The sequence below is a fragment of the Tupaia chinensis genome, unplaced genomic scaffold (genome assembly GCF_000334495.1).
Source record: "Tupaia chinensis unplaced genomic scaffold, TupChi_1.0 Scaffold000088_1, whole genome shotgun sequence".
NCBI classification, from domain to species: Eukaryota; Metazoa; Chordata; class Mammalia; order Scandentia; family Tupaiidae; genus Tupaia; species Tupaia belangeri.
In genome coordinates this window covers 5686406-5704986 of record NW_006159550.1, presented here as the reverse complement: position 1 = coordinate 5704986, position 18581 = coordinate 5686406, and the positions used below count along the sequence as shown (strand labels likewise).

General features: G+C 41.8%; 1 protein-coding gene across 3 annotated transcripts in view; it reads left to right on the top strand.

Moving 5' to 3' along the window:
• The window catches only part of LOC102486380 (putative G-protein coupled receptor 141), a 47797-nt gene extending 30434 nt beyond the window's left edge, over positions 1-17363 (top strand). Inside the window, exons 2-4 of one of the 3 annotated variants that reach the window (XM_027769764.1) lie at positions 10540-10675; positions 14139-14230; positions 14749-17363. In XM_027769764.1, coding sequence (XP_027625565.1) covers positions 14763-15674 — 912 coding nt within the window. In that variant the 5' untranslated portion in view covers positions 10540-10675; positions 14139-14230; positions 14749-14762 and the 3' untranslated portion in view covers positions 15675-17363. Of the gene's footprint in view, positions 1-1296; positions 2484-10539; positions 10676-14138; positions 14231-14748 lie in introns of all 3 variants that reach the window. The other 2 variants (XM_027769763.1, XM_006143010.2) reach the window with 2 other exon arrangements.
• The last annotated feature ends 1218 nt before the right edge of the window (positions 17364-18581 follow it).

The following is an 18581-nucleotide window of genomic DNA, read 5'->3' as shown; positions in this document are numbered from 1 at the left end:
CGGGGGGTCGGAGCCCTGAGCTGGCCGTCAGAGCCCTGAGCTGGTCGTCAGAGCCCTGAGCTGACTGTCAGAGCCCTGAGCTGGGTGTCCGAGCCCTGAGCTGCACAGTCGACTTGGACCCCACGCTCTCTAGGTTTTGCTTTACCAGTAGGATTTCCATGATCTCTGGCTTGGGAATTCCTCCTGTCTGAAAAATACACATGGTGGCAGTTCTTGTGGGTCTTTATTTCTCAGGGACAGAGGTGGGTGTGGAGAGTGACAAAGAAGAGGTGAGGTGAGAGTGGCCAGTGCTGTGAAGGAAATGGCTGGGGTGGGGCTAGTCCCCCGTGTTGAGTAGTTAGAAAGCCGAAGCTTGGTCTCTGTTCAGGGGCGGCAGGAGGAAGTGAAGCCAGGGATGGAGTGGGAAGCGAAGCGGAAAAAACACCCAGACCACAGCAACCCCGCCTGTTCCCGTGGGCAGGCCCGGTCAGCACATCCACTGCGGTCTCCCCAGGGGAGCTGCGAGCCCAGCACCAGCACTGGGCGCTCTGCCCAGAGGCCCTCACTAGCAGGGCTGGCTGTCTTCCTTCTGTGTATTTCTTCCTCTGCTTCCTCTTCTCCAAGGTCAGTTCAGACTCAATGTCTTTCTTTATAAATTATGGCCTTAAGATATGCTTTACCCACCATGAAATTCTGTGATTTTATTCTGTCGTTTTAAAGTGTACCATTCAAACTAAATTACTAATAGATAAAAGGGACAATTTTTAGTTAAGTGCGGTAGGGTGAATATAGCTAATAACAACTCACCATAAACCTTAGGGCCACTCTAAAGTGACTGTGAGTGTTCCTAACTGAAGAAAGACAAGGTCTGACATGACGGGTCTTCTAATTGCCCCAATTTGATCCACAGTCATTGTATTCCTATGCTGAAGATCACATTTACCCCAGACATTTGTCCAAGTATCATGTCAAAAAGTTGAATAAAAAGAAAGTGCACAGTCATTGACTTTTAGTATATTCACAGAGTTGCAGGCACAATCGTTCACTTTTGCTGTTAGTAGAAGGAGGAGACTATTAGCCATTTTCATTGAGGATAATGTGAAGTATGTCTCCATTTTCATTGTTTCTTTTTAAATATATCTATTCATTGGGTTTGCTCGTGTGCTTTTTCCTTCTTGCCTGTACTTGGCTTGATTGGGTTTGCTGTGTTTTGTTTTTCCATAACTTGTAAGTAACATTTCCAATTTTCGTTCACCAAGTCATTGCCATTGAAATTTTGCCAGGAGTTCTCATTCATAATGTTTGGTTTCTCCACAGTTAAATAGTACCTTCAGCCTCTTCCCCAAGAAGACTAAAGTCTTAGCATACAACTTCTTCCTTGGATTTTTTTCCTCCCACCAGGTTGAAATCAATGGGGGCTTTAGTTTTGTGTTGTCATTAACATTCTAGATTTCATTGTGTTTTATGTATATATTGGCTCACAACTACATTTAGCATTCTGAATATTCCCTTTTCAAATTCCTTTTTCATTTCCTTGGGAATATACATTAATAGTTCAGGGACCATCTAAAGGAGGTAAACTTTTTGAATGCTCACTTATTTGGAAATGCCTTTCCTCCTCTCTCTTGAATGCTAGTTTGATTAAAAGCAGAATTATTATATTATCATTATAATTATTATTATTACTTAATTTTTTCAGAGATAGAGACAGTCAGACATGCATCCCAGACAAGGTCTTCATGCCAGATTCCATCCGCAGGATTAGCCGGCCCTGATGCCAGGCCCGTGTGTACTCTATGCTCAGGGAGGCCTCAGGATGTGAACCTGGGGACTTCCTATGAAGGTCCGGTTACATTACCACTGGGCCCTGAGAACAGAATTCCAAATCCAATGTAATCTTCCAAACTCTTCAGATGTTTTTTAGCATGTCAATATGTTAAAAGTCTGATGTCAACTTGTTTCTAAGTCTTTTATAGATGATCTTATTTATTTTTCTCTCTGGGAACTTTGAGCATGTCTAGTTTCATTCACTGAATAACTCGTTATTGAGAATCTAACTATTCCAGGTGCTGGGGATAAAAATGTGAATGAAACAGAGTTTCTCACCCTAGAGCTGCTTGAACTCTAGCTGTCTAGTAGTTACGCTTAGAAGCTTGTACATTTCCAGTCGATGATGGGAGGCTGTAGAACTTTTTTCTTCTTTTTTTTCTTTTTTAAGTTTTTGCTATAGAGCACATGTGTTCACTGGAGAGAGAGAAAGTAAGAAATCACTCTTGAGAAAAAGACTCCTCCGTTGCTAAGAGGTAGTTATTTCAGGGAATAAGAGAAATGAAGATTTTCTGCTGATAGTTCAGCCTCCAGCCTGCCAGTCTTGAGTGGAGAGTCAACGGGCAGGCCTTCAGAAGAAAACTCCTCCATTGCTGCTGAGAACTAGTCATTTCAGGGAATAAAAGAAATGAAGATTTTCTACTGATAATTCAGCCTTCAGACCCTAATCTTGAATGGTAAGGCACTCCTCTATTCTTCTCTCTGTCTCTGTCTCTGCCTTTTCGTTTTTTTTGTTGTTGTTGTTATTTTTCTTTATAAAAAATTTTTTAAGGTCAGGAACCAGCAGTTAGCGTAATGGCTATGTCGCTGGCCTCCCACGTAGTCGACCGCAGTTTGCGTCCCAGAGCCGGTGGCTTAAAACTCACGCTGGGCGCATGTGCATGTGTGCCCAAGATCCCGAGAGGAGAATGGAGGAGAAGGGATTGTGGTGTGACCATCCCCCCTGGGGGGTGATTTCTCGCTTTCTGTCTCTATGTCTCTGTCAGTCTGGCGAGCGCGCGGGCCCTATAGTGAAAACCTCTCCAAAGGAAAAAAAAAATTTTTTTAAGGTAAAGTATTCTCTTGGCTTTCAGATCCTCCTTTATCTTGCTAATAATTTCATGTCCCCCTCTCCTCTAGGAGAGGCAAGGGGCAGACCTTCACAAGAAGACTTCTCCCTGCTGCCGAGAACTAGTCATTTTGTGCCGTGTGCTCACACGCCACGCAGTTTATATTTTTTTGCTTTTTTTAAAAATAATTTTTTTTCAGTTTTTCTCTTTCTCTCTCTTCCTCTCTCTGTTTTCTTATTCTTTTTTTTTTTTCTCTTGAATTGTCAACAGATCCAGGTAACTACTATTTGAACAGAATCCTACTAACCTGCTTCCTGGCTTTAAGTCTCAATCAAGTTCTCTTAACGTTTTTTGATTTTGATTTATTAAAGATAAAACTGCCTTTCTTGAAATTAAAAAACATATTAAAAATGCCTGTTTAATGATCACAGTAAGCTATATAGCCTCGGCTAGGGGCTATTTTATAGTAAATTCATTCTACTCACAGTTGCATGCCTAACGTCAAGCATTTGTTCACAGATATTTATACATCAGCTGAGCTTGCTATTGAAATTAGTTAGATCAATTATTTTATATTGTTAACCAATATAATGTGGGAGAAAAAAAAGGTATGGAAAGCAACTGCAGACACCAGAGATGAAGTGGAAGGAGGGTGGGATATGGCAGAGGGGAGAAATGGGAAAATTTTATATATATATATATATAACATGTACATATATATATATATGAAGTGAGATGAAAAATGATTTGCGATGATAACATTATGATTTAGCCACTATACAGTGTATTCTGGATGGAAAACTGTATCTTGTATGCTATGATAATGTTCAGTGAATGAATGCAAAATAAATAATTAATTTTAAAAAAGGAAAGAAAAGAAAAAAAAAGAGAAATCACTCTCCAGGGATTCTTCTCCATTCTCCTCTCAGGACTTTGGGCATCATGCACATACCATGGCATGCTTTTCAGGATGCCATATCTGAGACTCAGACTGATCAGTGGTCCATGTGTGATCCAGCCATTTTAACCACCACGCCACTGGGTGACCCTGGGTCAGGGAATGTTTTAAAAAAGAGAAACAGCATAATTTATGATACAGTTTGGACTTCAGTCTAGGTGTCTAACTATACAGTTGGAGACTACGTAGAGCTAAAAACAACCTGAAAATATGAAAGAGAACCTTCTAAGAATGGCAAAGAAATATGGGGCATCAGATGAGGGTAAAGAAAGAGCCGTGAGAGAAGTCAGATTTGAAGTCATGTCTTGAAATATAAGTTGGGGAGAGATGCAAAAGAGCTTATGTGACATGGGAGATTCTCAGACTCATTCTCACTGAAAGGAACCACAGAAAGATTTTCGGGGAATTAGAGAGGGCAGGGGAATGTAGAGTCTGAGGCGAGGCTTTATGTCAGCCATCTGAGCTCAGTCATAGACAAAGACAGCCTTCCCACCCAGCACGAGTGGGCCGATGAGTAGTTAGAAGACCTGCCCTCCTTCCTGGGAAAGTTTGCTCTGGGTCCACAGTTTATTCCTGGGGTGCCCACATCAGCTTAGTCTAGATCTCACTGTGGTCCTGTCCAAGAAATGTTTAATAAAGTCAAGGCAGTTTTTCTTTTCTTTAATTTAATTTTAATTTACTTTATACATTCAATCACATATGTTTAGACAGTTTTCCACCATTATTTTACCATTTGGTTAACCATTCATGCGCACTATTTTAAAAATAATAATGAGTCATGCTAGTGTTGAATGAAATTCAAAGTTGAAAACAAGCATCGAGATGACTAAAAAAAGAATTAAAACAGAGGAAGGAATGAAATGTGAAGGGAGAGATGTGAGGCGTTGATGAGGTGCCAAGAAAGTGCCTGAGGACGTGGAAGACAGTAAGGGCTCCTGAAGGCCACGGGATCTGGTCTGCACCTCAAGGACATGTAAGAAAATTTGGATTGACTAGAATGTTTGAGGAAGAAAAAAACACCAGGAAGATACATGGGCAAGATGCCTAAATAGCAGCAACAAATAAACGTTGTTGCTGGTGGTTTTAAGAAGTTCCCTGGTTGGCCAACAGATGGCATGGAGGTTAAGGCAGCTGTATCCTACATGGCTGACAATGCAGTTTGAGTCCTGGACCCGGCACCTTTAAAGACATGCCAGGCACATGTGCTTGCATGCCCCACATCCTAAAAGGAGAATGGAAGAGAAAGGATTGCTGCATGGCCATTCCCCTTTGATGAGCTCTCACATTCTCTCTCCATGTGTGTGTATGTGTGTGTGTGCGCGTGTGTGTGGCAAGTGCACGTGCCCTATAGCAAAAATTTAAAAAAAGGAAAACTTCCCTGGCTCCTTGTATTAGTAATGGATTTCATCCCTAGAAGCAGGCACATCCCTCACCTTAAAGATCTTACAAGGACCAGACATGCTCTTTGGCAAATGGTTCATATTGTGGTAAACAATGAGCTAGTTAAATCATAAAGACATTTGCATCAATTTCAGGCACAGACACCGAAAGCCAGGAAAATACAGTCAGCTCAAGACCCAAGAATGACAACAGCGTCACTGACTGGGACCCTCTCAGCTGGCTCTTCTTTCCCTCTTACTTTTCCTTTTCGTTTTTTTTTAGTCTTTTGGGTTTTTTGTTTTGTTTTGTTTTCTTGTGTTTTCTCTTTTTGCTTTTTCTCCCCTCCCTTTCTCTCCCATTTCTTGATGTCTTTTTCTTCCATGGATTCATTGAATCACTGCAGATCTACTAGCCACCACCCTGTGCACATTATCGTTATTATTATCACTATTGTATAAAAGTTGAGTGTGAGGTAAAGTCTTTAAATAATAATGAGCGTGTTTCAAACATTCTCTCCCTGGTGCCTCCTAGGCTTCAAGTTTTCTCCACTTCAAAGTACCTGTGTCTAGAAGCCCAGGGCAGATTTCAAAATCGGAGCCTGAATATTGAGAAATCCAGTCCTGTATCTAAACTTGTCATCTAGGAGAAGAAAAAGCGATTCTCCTCTAATAAGAAACCATGCATTTCTTATGAGCAGGCGTTTAACCACATGAGGCAAGTTTTGCATCTAACCCAGCCAACGTGTCAGTGTGCTGCCCGTGTGCAGCGTGATCGGCGGTGCTGGCTCAGTCGTTCCGGCTCCAGGTCCTAGCCCTAGCATCAGGTTCTCAGGCCTGTAGGTCACAGACTAAGCTCCTGCTTCACTGACCTCCAGGCCTCCCCACCGTCTCGGGGACTGCTCTCATTAGAACGCTATTATTCCCAAGAGAGGCACTGGGAGCATTCCTGAATAGCATTTATTATTTTCGTGTGTGCTCAAATTTTCTGCAAGAAGACATTGCCTTTTACGGTTTCTAAACTTTAAACTGTTCTATTGTGCAAAAGCTTGAAATTTCCTCCATTCTTTGCAGGCATCCACCTGTAACAGAAACATGAAGAAATAATATAGATTAGGAAATATTCAACAGTGTCGGTTCAGACAAATATGTTTACTTTGGTTGATATTAGTATTAATTGCCACTAAAATAAATCACTTGACCAGCAAGATAAATATGACAAGGCTTAAAAGTTCAAATTATAATTTTCCACAAATTGCAGTGTTTAATTTCATTTTGGAGGAAATGACTCTTCAATGCAATATTGATAAAATGTTATTGGTCCCACGTGGCCCTTTTGTCTCATGGATCAGGGAACAGGCTGATGTGAACATGGGCCATGCTGTTGCACCTGCACAGGTGGGGATGGGACTATCCAGCCTGCCACTGTGACGCTGGCATGCTCAGTTAGGGCTGCAAGCCAGTTGTGCCCATGGGAGATGGAGTCATCTCCCTAAGAAGGCAAGGAGAGGAGAGAAAATTTTCAAGACAGCTCATTCAAAATGACTCTTGATCCCTGGAGTCTCTTTCCATACATAGAGGAATACTTCTTTAGTATTTATACACGACTGCAGGATGTATATACTATCCCCCTCCCCCAGGAAGAAATGTGGCCTCAGTCCTTACCTGGCTTCCCTTACTACCTGTGACTCTCAAGAGCATTGATTGTTTCGTTGTCTTCTTCCTTTGGCCTCATTCTAGTTCTTTCCTGGCTTTCAGAAGCTGGGGAGCCATCCTGCCCACAGGTGCTCCTGACATGGGCTGGAGTAGCCTTCAAGAGAGCAATGAAGAGCAGATGCCTTGTAGGAGGGGCTAAGAGAAGGGAGTTTTTGCTGTGTTTTGTTTTCAGTTGTTGTGTTTTTTGTTTGTTTGTTTGTTTGTTTGTTTGCCAACCCCAGGGGAGTCTCTAAGAAGAAAGAGAAAGGGAAAGTGAGAAATCACCCCCCAGGGGAGAAGGCCACTTTGTTCTCCATCCCATCCAGCCAACTGCTGGCCCCTAAGAAGAGAGGTTTTGTTTTTGTTTTTTGGGTTTTTTTTTCATTATAAAAAGGTACATACTCTAGGAAGAAAGCACTTTTTAACCTCACCTTCTCCTCAGGGTGTTCCTAGGCCCCAGGCAGCCCCGGGATCCTTGGATGTGAAGGGAGTGTGCTCCCTCCCCGGGCCGACAGAGGGCGTGTGCATATTCTGGCTGATTAATTTTGTTAGCTGTGGTTGGGCAGATGGAGAAGCTGCAACTGAGACTAGCCATCTGGATCTTTATACCTTGTCTTGATTAGGTGTGGACAGAGCACAGAAACAAAGGAAGCTGGCCACCTGCTGGTCCAGGCAGACATGCACGGCAGCATCTGGAAAACCTCCGGGCACCCAGCCTCAGCCCAGGTGTCCACAGACAGGCGAGATAAGGAAGCCGGAAGTTTGGGATTATAGCACAAGGACAGCTGCAGGCTGTGAAGACTATGGTTGCCCACGACATGTAAACAGCATAGCCACAGGGCCCAGAAGTGGAGCTGGGACAAAGGAACAGAGGAAAACTCTCTAAGGACTGGGACGGTCACTGAGCTAGGACTGGCACACAACGGGTTCATCCAGAATCTCCCGGGATGTGTGTAAGCCCTTCCTGATTAAGAGATAGTTGGTCCCAAAAATGAGGTGGCGCTGTGGTCACAGGAAAGAAGCAGGAAATGGGGAAGATGAGACTTGAAGAGGGTGTCACTTAAGGGGAGATCAGGCTTCTAAACCAGACTGAGGGAATGTATTGGCAGGTAGGTTTCGCTTGGTCATGAGGCCAGGAGAGCTGAGTCTGAGTCAGGTGGGGAGTGGGCCAGGACGTGCCCGGTCAGGCAGAGGATCAAACCAGTTGTGAAGTGACAGTTCCGGAGGGTGTGGATGGGCCTGGACAGGGCTGGGAAGATGGAGGGTCATGTGTTTGGCTGGCTGAATGGTTTGCTGTGTCTATTGCTAATTTTATTCTCATGCAATCTGGCAAGAAATACAACTGAAAATAGCCTAGGTCCTAGGTTTTGGGACAGAAAGAAGCCCAACTCCTGGGAATAACCAGTGTCACCATAACACATGGCTCTCATCCCAGCACATGGACCAGGGCTGTTGGTAAGGAAAGTTACATGAAGGAAATGATCTGATGAGCATCGCTGACCACCACTGCTTCAGCTGCTGTCAAATCAATTTCCTTTTTATCATTATTTTTTTTGGAGAAGTTTTCACTATAGGGCGCGTGCGCTTGCCAGACAGACAGAGAGAGACAGAAAAACAGAAAGCAAGAAATCACCCCCCAGGGGGGATGGCCACGCCGCAATCCCTTCTCCTCCATTCTCCTCTCGGGATCTTGGGCACGCACACACACACGCCCGGCGTGAGTTTTAAGCCACCGGGTCCGGGACGCGAACCACAGTCGACTACGTGGGAGTCCAGCGACACAGCCATTATGCTAATTGCGGGTCCCTCCTTTTAATTCTTTTCTTCTTTTTTATTTTTAATTCTATTTATGTATTTATTTTTATTTGTGAGAGGGTGCATGTGTTCACTAGAGGGAGAGAAACTGAGAAAGCACTCCGTACAGGGGCTGGCCACACTGCAATCTTTTCTCCATTTCTCCTTTCAGGAATTAGGGCATGCACACATGCCTGGTGCATTTTTTAAGCCAGTAGATCCTGTTCTCAAACCATGCAGTTGGCTATGAAGGATCCAGTCACCTTAACTACCATACCGCCAACTTGCTCCAAATCTATTCTCTATTTCTCTGAAAGAAGCAAAAGACGGTTATAGGCTTTTTGTAGCCAAAAGAGTCTGCTTAAGGCTTTCCTAAAGATGTTTCCACTTCATACTTCTGTATCTCATAAAGTACCAATATTCATTATTATTATACCTTCTTAACTTTGTGCATAAGTTATATCATTTGTTTCAGAGAGAATATTTTACATAGTTTGGGATTATCTATATTTTAGGTACAGAAAATAAGCCTCAGAGAGATTAAGTAATTTGTAGACAGTAACTAACAGCAGCAGACGCAAGACCTAAAATATATATTGAGATCCTAGCTACATGTTCTGCATATATTTTCTTCCACTTAATATTTAAAGACCATCTTCCTTGTGTTGACTACTGCTACAGAAATAAGTAGGAAAGAATTAAAGCATGGGGCCAGCAGGTGGCATGGTGGTTAAGGGCACTGGACTCCCATAAGGCCGACTGCAGTTCGAGTCCCAAACCTGAAGGCTTGCTCTCTCACTTTCCCACTCCCTCAGACTCTCACTCTGTCCCTCTTTGGTCAAATTAAAATAAATAAAGTTAAATTAAAAAAACTAATTAAAACACAATGCTTGTTCTCATGGAGCTTATAATCTGTTGGTGGGGAATGGGAGACACCAGCAACCAGCATCCACTCACTCGAGTAATTACTTCACTACACCCATGGAGAAAATTCTGAAAGAGAGGGTCAGGCAGACCTGATCTTATCTGGGGGTCTAAGGAAGCTTCCCTAAGGAACTGACTGTAGACTTGCCTACGTAATGGGGAAGAGAGAGAAGAGATGTTGGTGATAAAGCAGAAAAGAGCATGTGCCCCTGCGGCTCCTGAACAAAGCCGAGGAGACCAAAGCTCAGGGAGGCGGGCCTGTCATGGAGTATGCTCCAGGAGGATGAGATCGGCAGTCCCCACCCTTTAGCACCAGGGACGGGTTTCATGGAACACAGTTCTCCCACTGACCAGGTGAGGGTGGAGGATGGTTTCTAATTATTCAGGCATGTTACGTTATGAGGTACTTTATTTCTGTTACCATTATATTGTAATATAGTGAATGACTGCACAGCTCACCATAATGAGCATTAGGGGCCCTGCGCTAGTTATGCTGCAGCTAGAATGCAACTGTCAGCAAAGCTAAATTGGAATAATGGGAGTGACGCGTTTCAGTGTGAGAACCTAACACTACCACTGCCTGATGGGAGGTGGAGCCCAGGTGGTAATGCGAGCAGTGGGGAGCAGTGGGGAGCAGCTGCAAATACAGACCAAGCTTCACTTACTCACCTGTCACTCACCTCCTGCTACACAGCCTGGTTCCTGACACTGTCCGTGGCCCAGGGGTTGGGGTTCCAGGATTAGACAATACACTTCAAAAATCTACAAAGCACATTACTGTAACTTATTCATTTCATAACAGAATTTTACAGAAGTTAGAGAATTAATCTTTGCACATTAGGAAAGAAATTCTCTTTTGCTGAATTCAGTTAATGTTGAGATTACACAAATTCACTGTGTTACTAAAGCATTAAAATTTGCTTCTGTATCTTCATAGGAAGGAATGGCTATCAGCTTTCAGAACTCCCACCAAGAGCAAGCTTAAAAGCCAAGTCAAGTAACATTCAGAAATTCTCTTCTTGAAGCAGTGAGTGAAGCGGCCAGGACTGCAGAGGAGCAAACAGCCCCAGCAGGTGAGTTGAGATATGTGGCTTCCCTTACCATAGTGGCACTTTCCAAGTCAGAACTGAGAATATAAGCTGTTTCCCGATGAGTGGGGACATTTTGGTGAAATACGGGGGCTTGAGGGTGAGGTGGAAACTAAGTCCTAAGCCTGAAAACTTCTGAAAAGCATAGCAGAGATGCTGGCAGTTATGTAAAACAAAGATTTGAGGTCAGATCCATCAGAAAAAGGGGTCCAAGTTGCTAAGACTGTAAACCATTCTTGACTTAAAATAATCTGGGTATAGTGCTCTTTGGAGTAAAGGAACATCAGCAGGACATTCTAAATTTTTAGAACCAGATTTAAGTTCAGTTTACAGAACTTAAATTACTAGATGTGTCAAAAGATAACATCACATAGTGGAAAACCAAGAGAAAAAGCAGAGGGGCCAGCCGGTGGCATAGTGGTTAAGACTCTGGACTCCCATGTGGCTAACCACAGTTGAAATCCTGGACCTAGTGGCTTACAACTCACACCTGGCATGTGTGCATGCATGCCCAAGATTCTAAGAAGGGAATAGAGAAGAAGGGATTGCAGCATGGCCATCTGCCCGGGGGGTGGGGGGTGATTTCTTCCTTTCTGTATGTCTCTGTATCTCTGGTGAGCTCACATGCTCTATAGCAAAAATATGTCAAAAGAGAGAGAGAAGAGAGAGAAAGAAAAAAAAAGCAGATAATAGAAATACATCTACACATGGTTCTGAAAAGAAAAATGACCTAAAATAACTATTAAGAGATTTAAGAAATTCACCTAACCATAGTAATAAACTGATAGCAACACCACTTGGGATGCTGGAGGCCATATGGAAGGCCCACCCAGGTTTCGTTTCTGGGCTGACCTGAACCCACTGTATCTGGCTGTGTGTGCCTGTAGTTCTGGCTGATTGGGAGGCTGGAACCGGAGGAACAGTGCATGGCAGGATCCTGCCAAAAATGACTGTCTCTGTCTTCCTCCTTCCCTTTCTCGCTTTCTTTCTCACAGAAAAAAAAAAACAAAAAAGAAAGAAAAAAAAAAGAAAGAAAAAAAAGAAAAGAAAATATTGAAGAAATTAGAGGAAAAGATGGAGGGAGTGAAATATGATAAATGATGAAAAAATAATTACACATTTCAGAACTGAAAATATGTTGTTTACGATAATTCATGGTTTAATACAGATTGGATACAACCAAAGATAAAAATACTAAGCAAGAATGATCAGAAATATTCAGATGAAAACAGACAAAGGAAAAAAATATATATAGAATTCGGGGGGGGGAATAGAAATAAGAGGGAAAGCACGAAAATGTCTAACAGAAGAAAAGTCTGAAGGGATGGTAACAAAACAATATCTGTAAGAATAATGCTGATATTTTCCTAAAATTGAATAAGGATATCAGCCCATACATTTAAGAGACAATTAGAACTCATAAGCAGAACAAACAGAGAAAAAAATTTCAGGCACAAACTTAAAGAAAATTGTTTTAATAAGCTAAAGAAAAATTCGTACAACCTTAATAGAAGCCATCGCTATATTCATGACTTAAGTCTCAATGATAAAAATCTGAAGACAATGTAAAGCCATCTTGAAAGCACTGCAAAGAACTGTCAGCTTAGGCTTTTATGCCTTGCAAATATATCCTTATGAAGACAGAATGAAAATACTTTCAGACACATACACAGAAGCTGAGAATTTGTCCCTAAGAAATGTACGCTAAGAGAAGTTTGTATTAAATTTTCAGTGGAGCTCTTTAGCTGAAGAAAATTTTCCCAGGTAGAAAAGGAAATTCAGAAAGGAATAAAGAGCCATGAATAAGGAGACTAAGTTGATTTTTTAAAAGAGCCTACGGGCTGAACGTTGCCTGTGCAGTCAGGAATAACAATGTGTAGGGTATGAAAGATGTGTAACAGCAAGACTCATGGACATGACACAGAAGGCCGGAGTGGGGAAGTGAAATTCAAATTCTCTGTTGTAGTGTTCTGAGAGAAGAGGCAAAAGTAAGTTTTGTTTACAAAAGACATTTTAAATATAAGATAATACAGGTTACAAATAAAATAGAAAAAAATACAAAAGTCAAATACTAAGTAATAAAAGTCCGCAGGTGTGTCAGGAAAAGTAGATCTTAAGGATGAATAATTATTAGGGAAAAAAAGAGGAAATTTCATAACAAACATATTTACCTTTATTATAATTCTTCCATGTAAAAATGGTTTTTTTTTTTTGTAAACACCATACAGGTGGATCCTGTTTCTTTAATTGTCTAATAACCTTTGTCTTTTAATTAGACCGCATCATTTATATTTTATGTAATTTCTGATTAAAGTTTTGTTTATCATCTTTTATTAAGTTTATTTATTTATTCTATGAATGAGAGAAACAAAGAGACAGAAACAGATAGAGATACAGCACCCCTGACAGGGTTTGACTCGAGATTCCGCCCTTTCCCCGCCCCGAACCCCACCCTGGATCATGGGTACATGTGTGTCCAGGGTACTCAGGGAGGTCACCAGTCATGAATTAGCAACCTTCACATGTGGGATGACCTCGAAGATGTTACCTTTTACTGCTACGCACTGCCCAGCCCCCCCGGACATCATCTTAGTATCTCATATTCAGGTTGCTGGGTACCAGAATTCTGCCATAGGTAAACACCATACAGGTGGATCCTGTTTCTTTAATTGTCTAATAACCTTTGTCTTTTAATTAGACCGCATCATTTATATTTTATGTAATTTCTGATTAAAGTTTTGTTTATCATCTTTTATTAAGTTTATTTATTTATTCTATGAATGAGAGAAACAAAGAGACAGAAACAGATAGAGATACAGCACCCCTGACAGGGTTTGACTCGAGATTCCGCCCTTTCCCCGCCCCGAACCCCACCCTGGATCATGGGTACATGTGTGTCCAGGGTACTCAGGGAGGTCACCAGTCATGAATTAGCAACCTTCACATGTGGGATGACCTCGAAGATGTTACCTTTTACTGCTACGCACTGCCCAGCCCCCCCGGACATCATCTTAGTATCTCATATTCAGGTTGCTGGGTACCAGAATTCTGCCATAGCTGTCTCAGAGCCACCAGGTCGTTTCTATACTGTTTTGTCATGGGATCTAATCTCTCTGCACAATTTTATGTCTGGGTTATTTCATGAATCTGGTTACAGGGACCAGACTTTGCCACTGCAACTCAGAACCTTTTAGACACATAAGGATAGTAATCTTTAACTTAAAAGAGATTGGAAGTCATTGAGGAATTTATACAGGAAGTGTGTCATGACTTAATTGGTGAAATTAAGCTATTAGTGTATATATATATATCTATAACTATATCTATATACATATATATATTAAAATCTCATATAGAGAATGAATTAGAAGGGATTGAAAGATATTTGAAGATTGTCTTTCAGGAGTTCAGAGGAAAAACTGTAGTCTCTCCTTTATGAATTTCCAAGGCTTTGGAGGGTGAGAGATGAGAGAAACAGGACAGGCTGCATTTCCAGGGGAGCCCTGGGGAAGATTTTAGCCAGCCAAGGCCCACTGTCAGGTGAGAATATAACCGAAAGGAAAATTCAGATGAACCTTCTCATTGCTCCTTGTTGTCTTGACCTAGCCAATGTCCATCCAATTAATAGTACACTAAATGAATTACATATGAATATTCTTGGTCATTTCCTAATGAATTAGAAGGGATTAGAGAATGAGACTCATGCCTAAAAGAAAAACGAGTTTGTGTACTTCATGAATACACTCAACTTTTCATCCATGAACTATTTTTCCCATGCTCACAACCCCCTGCAGTCCCCGCAACCCCCTGCAGTCTGGCGCAGATTGTTTGTCTGTACATGTCTCTAGATATTCGTTCCTATTAAAGATGAAGAATCAATGGCTTAGTGTGTTGTAGGTCTAGGATATACAAACATGCACAGGACACGATTTTCCTTAACACACATGAAGCATACGTCAGTTAAGCAGATGTTAGAGAGTCGCTTCACCAGCATGTCGCAGGTGTGTGACCCATGCTCTGGAAGCCCCTCAGTGACGCTGGTGCTTTGTCTCTTCCAGGTGACATCTACAGCATGGCTCTCAATATCTCCAAGAACAGCTCTTGCAATCCTATACTGACACCCCATCTGACCAGGCTCTACTTCACAGTGCTCGCGGGGGGGCTAATGGGTGTCATCTCCATCTTGTTCCTGCTGGTGAAGATGAACACCCGGTCTGTGACGACCACGGCTGTCATTAACTTGGTGGTGGTCCACAGTGTTTTCCTACTGACGGTGCCCTTTCGCTTGACCTACCTCATCACGAAGACGTGGGTGTTCGGGTTGCCCTTCTGCAAGTTTGTGAGCGCCATGCTGCACATCCACATGTACCTGACGTTCCTGTTCTACGTGGTGATCCTGGTCATCAGGTACCTCATCTTCTTCAAGTGCAAGGACAAGGTGGAATTCTACAGGAAGCTGCACGCCGCGGCTGCCAGCGTGGGCATGTGGCTGCTGGTGATTGTCATCGTGGTGCCCGTGGTCTCTCAGTACGGAATTCAGGAGACGTACAACGAGCAAGACTGCTTCAAATTCCACAAAGAACTTAGTCATGTGTACGTGCAAGTCATCAACTATCTGGTGGCCGTAATCGTCATAGCCACCGGGGTGGGGCTCCTGGTCTTCCAGGTCGTCATCATTGCGTCGATAGTGCGGAAGCTGCGCCACTCTTCGCCGTCCCACCAGGAGTTCTGGGCTCAGCTGAAAAACCTGTTGTTTATAGGAGTCATCTTTACTTGCTTCCTGCCCTACCAGCTCTTTAGGGTCTATTACTTGCAAGTGGTGGCGCACTCTGAGGGCTGTAACCACGACGTCGCATTTTATAATGAAATCTTCTTGAGTGCAACAGCCATCAGCTGTTGTGATTTGCTGCTCTTTGTTTTAGGGGGCAGCCATTGGTTTAAACAAAAGATAATTGACCTGTGGAATTGCCTTCTGTGCCGTTAGCCACAAACATAGCATTCTTAGTTACTTCCTTTATTAATAGGAATGGAAATGGGCACAGCAGAGGTAAGAGAAGTATTTCATTACCTGATCAAAACTTACTAAGGCCTTGATCAAGCCAGACGAAGAGTTCTAAGACACCAGAGAACGCACCGCAGTCCCTATTGGATGCCGGTGGTCTTCAAACGACGCCCATCCAGAGACCAGGGAGTGGCAGGGCTGCATTATTTCCAGGACAGAGTGTCTGCTCCGCGCATCTGGGCAATGGGCTCTAACAGGGTCTAGAACTTCATTAGCTCAATCCGATTTCCTTGGTTTGCAGCATGGCATGTTCTTAGCCTTTGGACTGGACTCGGCCCTCTCGTTCTTGCACTCCGCCTTATGTTAGGCAGGTGAGTTCAGGCCATGATCCAGATCCAGAAACACAAACTCTTGGTTAAACAAGATTAAAGAGTCCATTCAGCTCACACCCTGATAAAAAAAAGAAAAAAAGAAAAAAAAAAAAAAAAAAAAAAAAAAAAAAAAAAAAAAAAAAAAAAAAAAAAAAAAAAAAAAAGACGAAGAGGAACAGTAAGAAATGTTCTCAGATTATCATAACTTTGGTAGGAAATCAGTTATCTAGAAATCAAGATAAATAGAGCTTGTGGCCCTCTCTCGGCAATAACAGAGTCTCCTAGATGTGCCTACTGAAAGGTCAGGCTTAAGGACATGGCAGCTGGACTGGTCCTTAGCCTATTGGGTAAGGGAGCCAGCGCCACGTAACCACAGATAGAATCCTCGCTCTAGTGGCTTAAACAATGCACATTAAAAAATAAAAATCCTATCCATGCATGCCTGAACACCCAATGGGATGGAGAGACGGAAGAGAAGGAATTGCAGCATGCCCGCACTCCTTTGGCTGATACTTTCTCCCCCCATCTCTGTCCTCTGTCTCTTTCCAGCAAGCATACATGCCCTCCGGAAATTAAAAAAAATAGGACATACAGATTTACTTTCTCTAGATCCCAATTGTACTGTTCCTCCGAAAATTACTTAAAACTTTACTGAGCATAAAAATATACCACTGAAACTGTAACTTAAAGAATATTCCAGAATATTCCTTTAAATGTTGCAAAGCATTACAGTGAGTTTCCAAGAGAAGTGATGGGTTTTTTCTTTTTTCGTTTTTGAGAGACTCTCTAGACATCCTGGGCCATAGTTAACTTAGATTCTCTTTGGAGACAGAACATTATATTGAAATCTTTAGTGTTTTCTTTTACCCTTATATCATGTGTTGTTAAATAAATGAAAACTATTTTTAAAAAACTTGAGAAATATATAGACAAACCATTAGGTTAGACTATAAAATTAGACTGCACGAAGTTTTTTTTGATTATTTAAGGAATTAATAAATAAATGTACTGGAAATGAATAAATTATAATCCTTTAACAATTAAATAATTGGATTTTCTTACCAAAATTTGAGAAACTTTTTAAAATATCTGACTTATAACTCGTGACATGTGGCAAATTATTTCTGACTTTATTTCAAGAACCTCTACTAATAGCTAGTTAATACCTAAGCTTATGGGGCTGGTCAGTGTCATGGTGGTTAAGGCAGCTGGAACTCAGATGGCTAAATGCACGGTTCAAGTCCTAGATCTGGCAACGTGAAAAACATGCTTGCTGAGTACATGTGCACGTGTGCCTAAAACCCCCAAAGGAGAGGTGGAGAAGGGATGGTGGTGTAGCCATTCCCCCCATAGGGGGTGCTGTTGCTCTTTTCCTCTCTCCAGCCAGTGCACATGACCTGTAGCAAATTAAAAACAAAAATCAAGGGCAAAAAAATCTCCACAAGTTTGTGGGGTTCTTTTGGTTCCTCCCACCCACATTTCTACTGCTCTCCAAGTTTTGTACTGTTGAAACTTTCTAAGGAACTAATCCAGTTTCATATTTAACGCTTTAGAAAACTTGAAGTAATCAAGGTTCTGAATAGAAGATTCAAATGAGTTCAGGAAACTTCTCCAGCAAGGTGTATCTTCATAATTTAAAGGTTTTTCTTATTCGTTATCACTCTATGGAACCACAAATTCATCATAAAAGAAGAAATTCCTCTGAGTTTCTGTTATCACTAAAATTACTGAATCATAGAAATTAATCCTGAGACAGAAAAAGTAGTAACAGTACGAACATGACTTCTTCCCCAATTTTCTCCTCTTTTAAATGTTCTTTTATCTGTCTTCATTTTCTTTGTAAAGTTATGTTTCTCTTTTAATTTCTCCTCTTTTCCCATTTTATTTTTTATTTTTTTTCCTTTTTCACTTTGACCTATAAAATCTGTAAGACAATTTTCTAAGACCCATAAAAGGTTTTTTTTGTTAGGATTATATTGGGTTTCTGGTTTTTTATTATTAGTGTCATAACATCTTCACCTCGTAGATTATGTTATCATCACTTCCAGATTCTAGACATGATGAGGCCAGGCAATCATGATTCCTCTGTATTACAATATCTTCTAGTGGAGGCCTATGTCTGTGAGCTTATAGGAAATATTACTCAAAATACACAGATGCAATAATCTATAACATAAAACATCATGTTATTGAGTATTTACAGAAGCAGCAGAACACTTGGTATCTGCTTGTTGTTTGTCTTTACTTTCTGTAGGGCTCTGTCTCACCTGGGAGTGGGACCAGTTGCCTTTAGAGCCATTTTGGACGTCGCCGTCATGGGATGGTATCGCTAACATTTGGTGGTGTGAGCCGACACTACCGGCCTGGCCTTGCACAAACCTTCTGCGCAGTAAAGAATGAGGTTTGTTCTGTATTCGAGTGATCTACCAGTCATTTGTGAAGTCAAACATGTACTAGTCAGAATCAGAACAGTTTGGAAGATTTTATTCCACATTCGTAATCACAGTATTTTTCTATA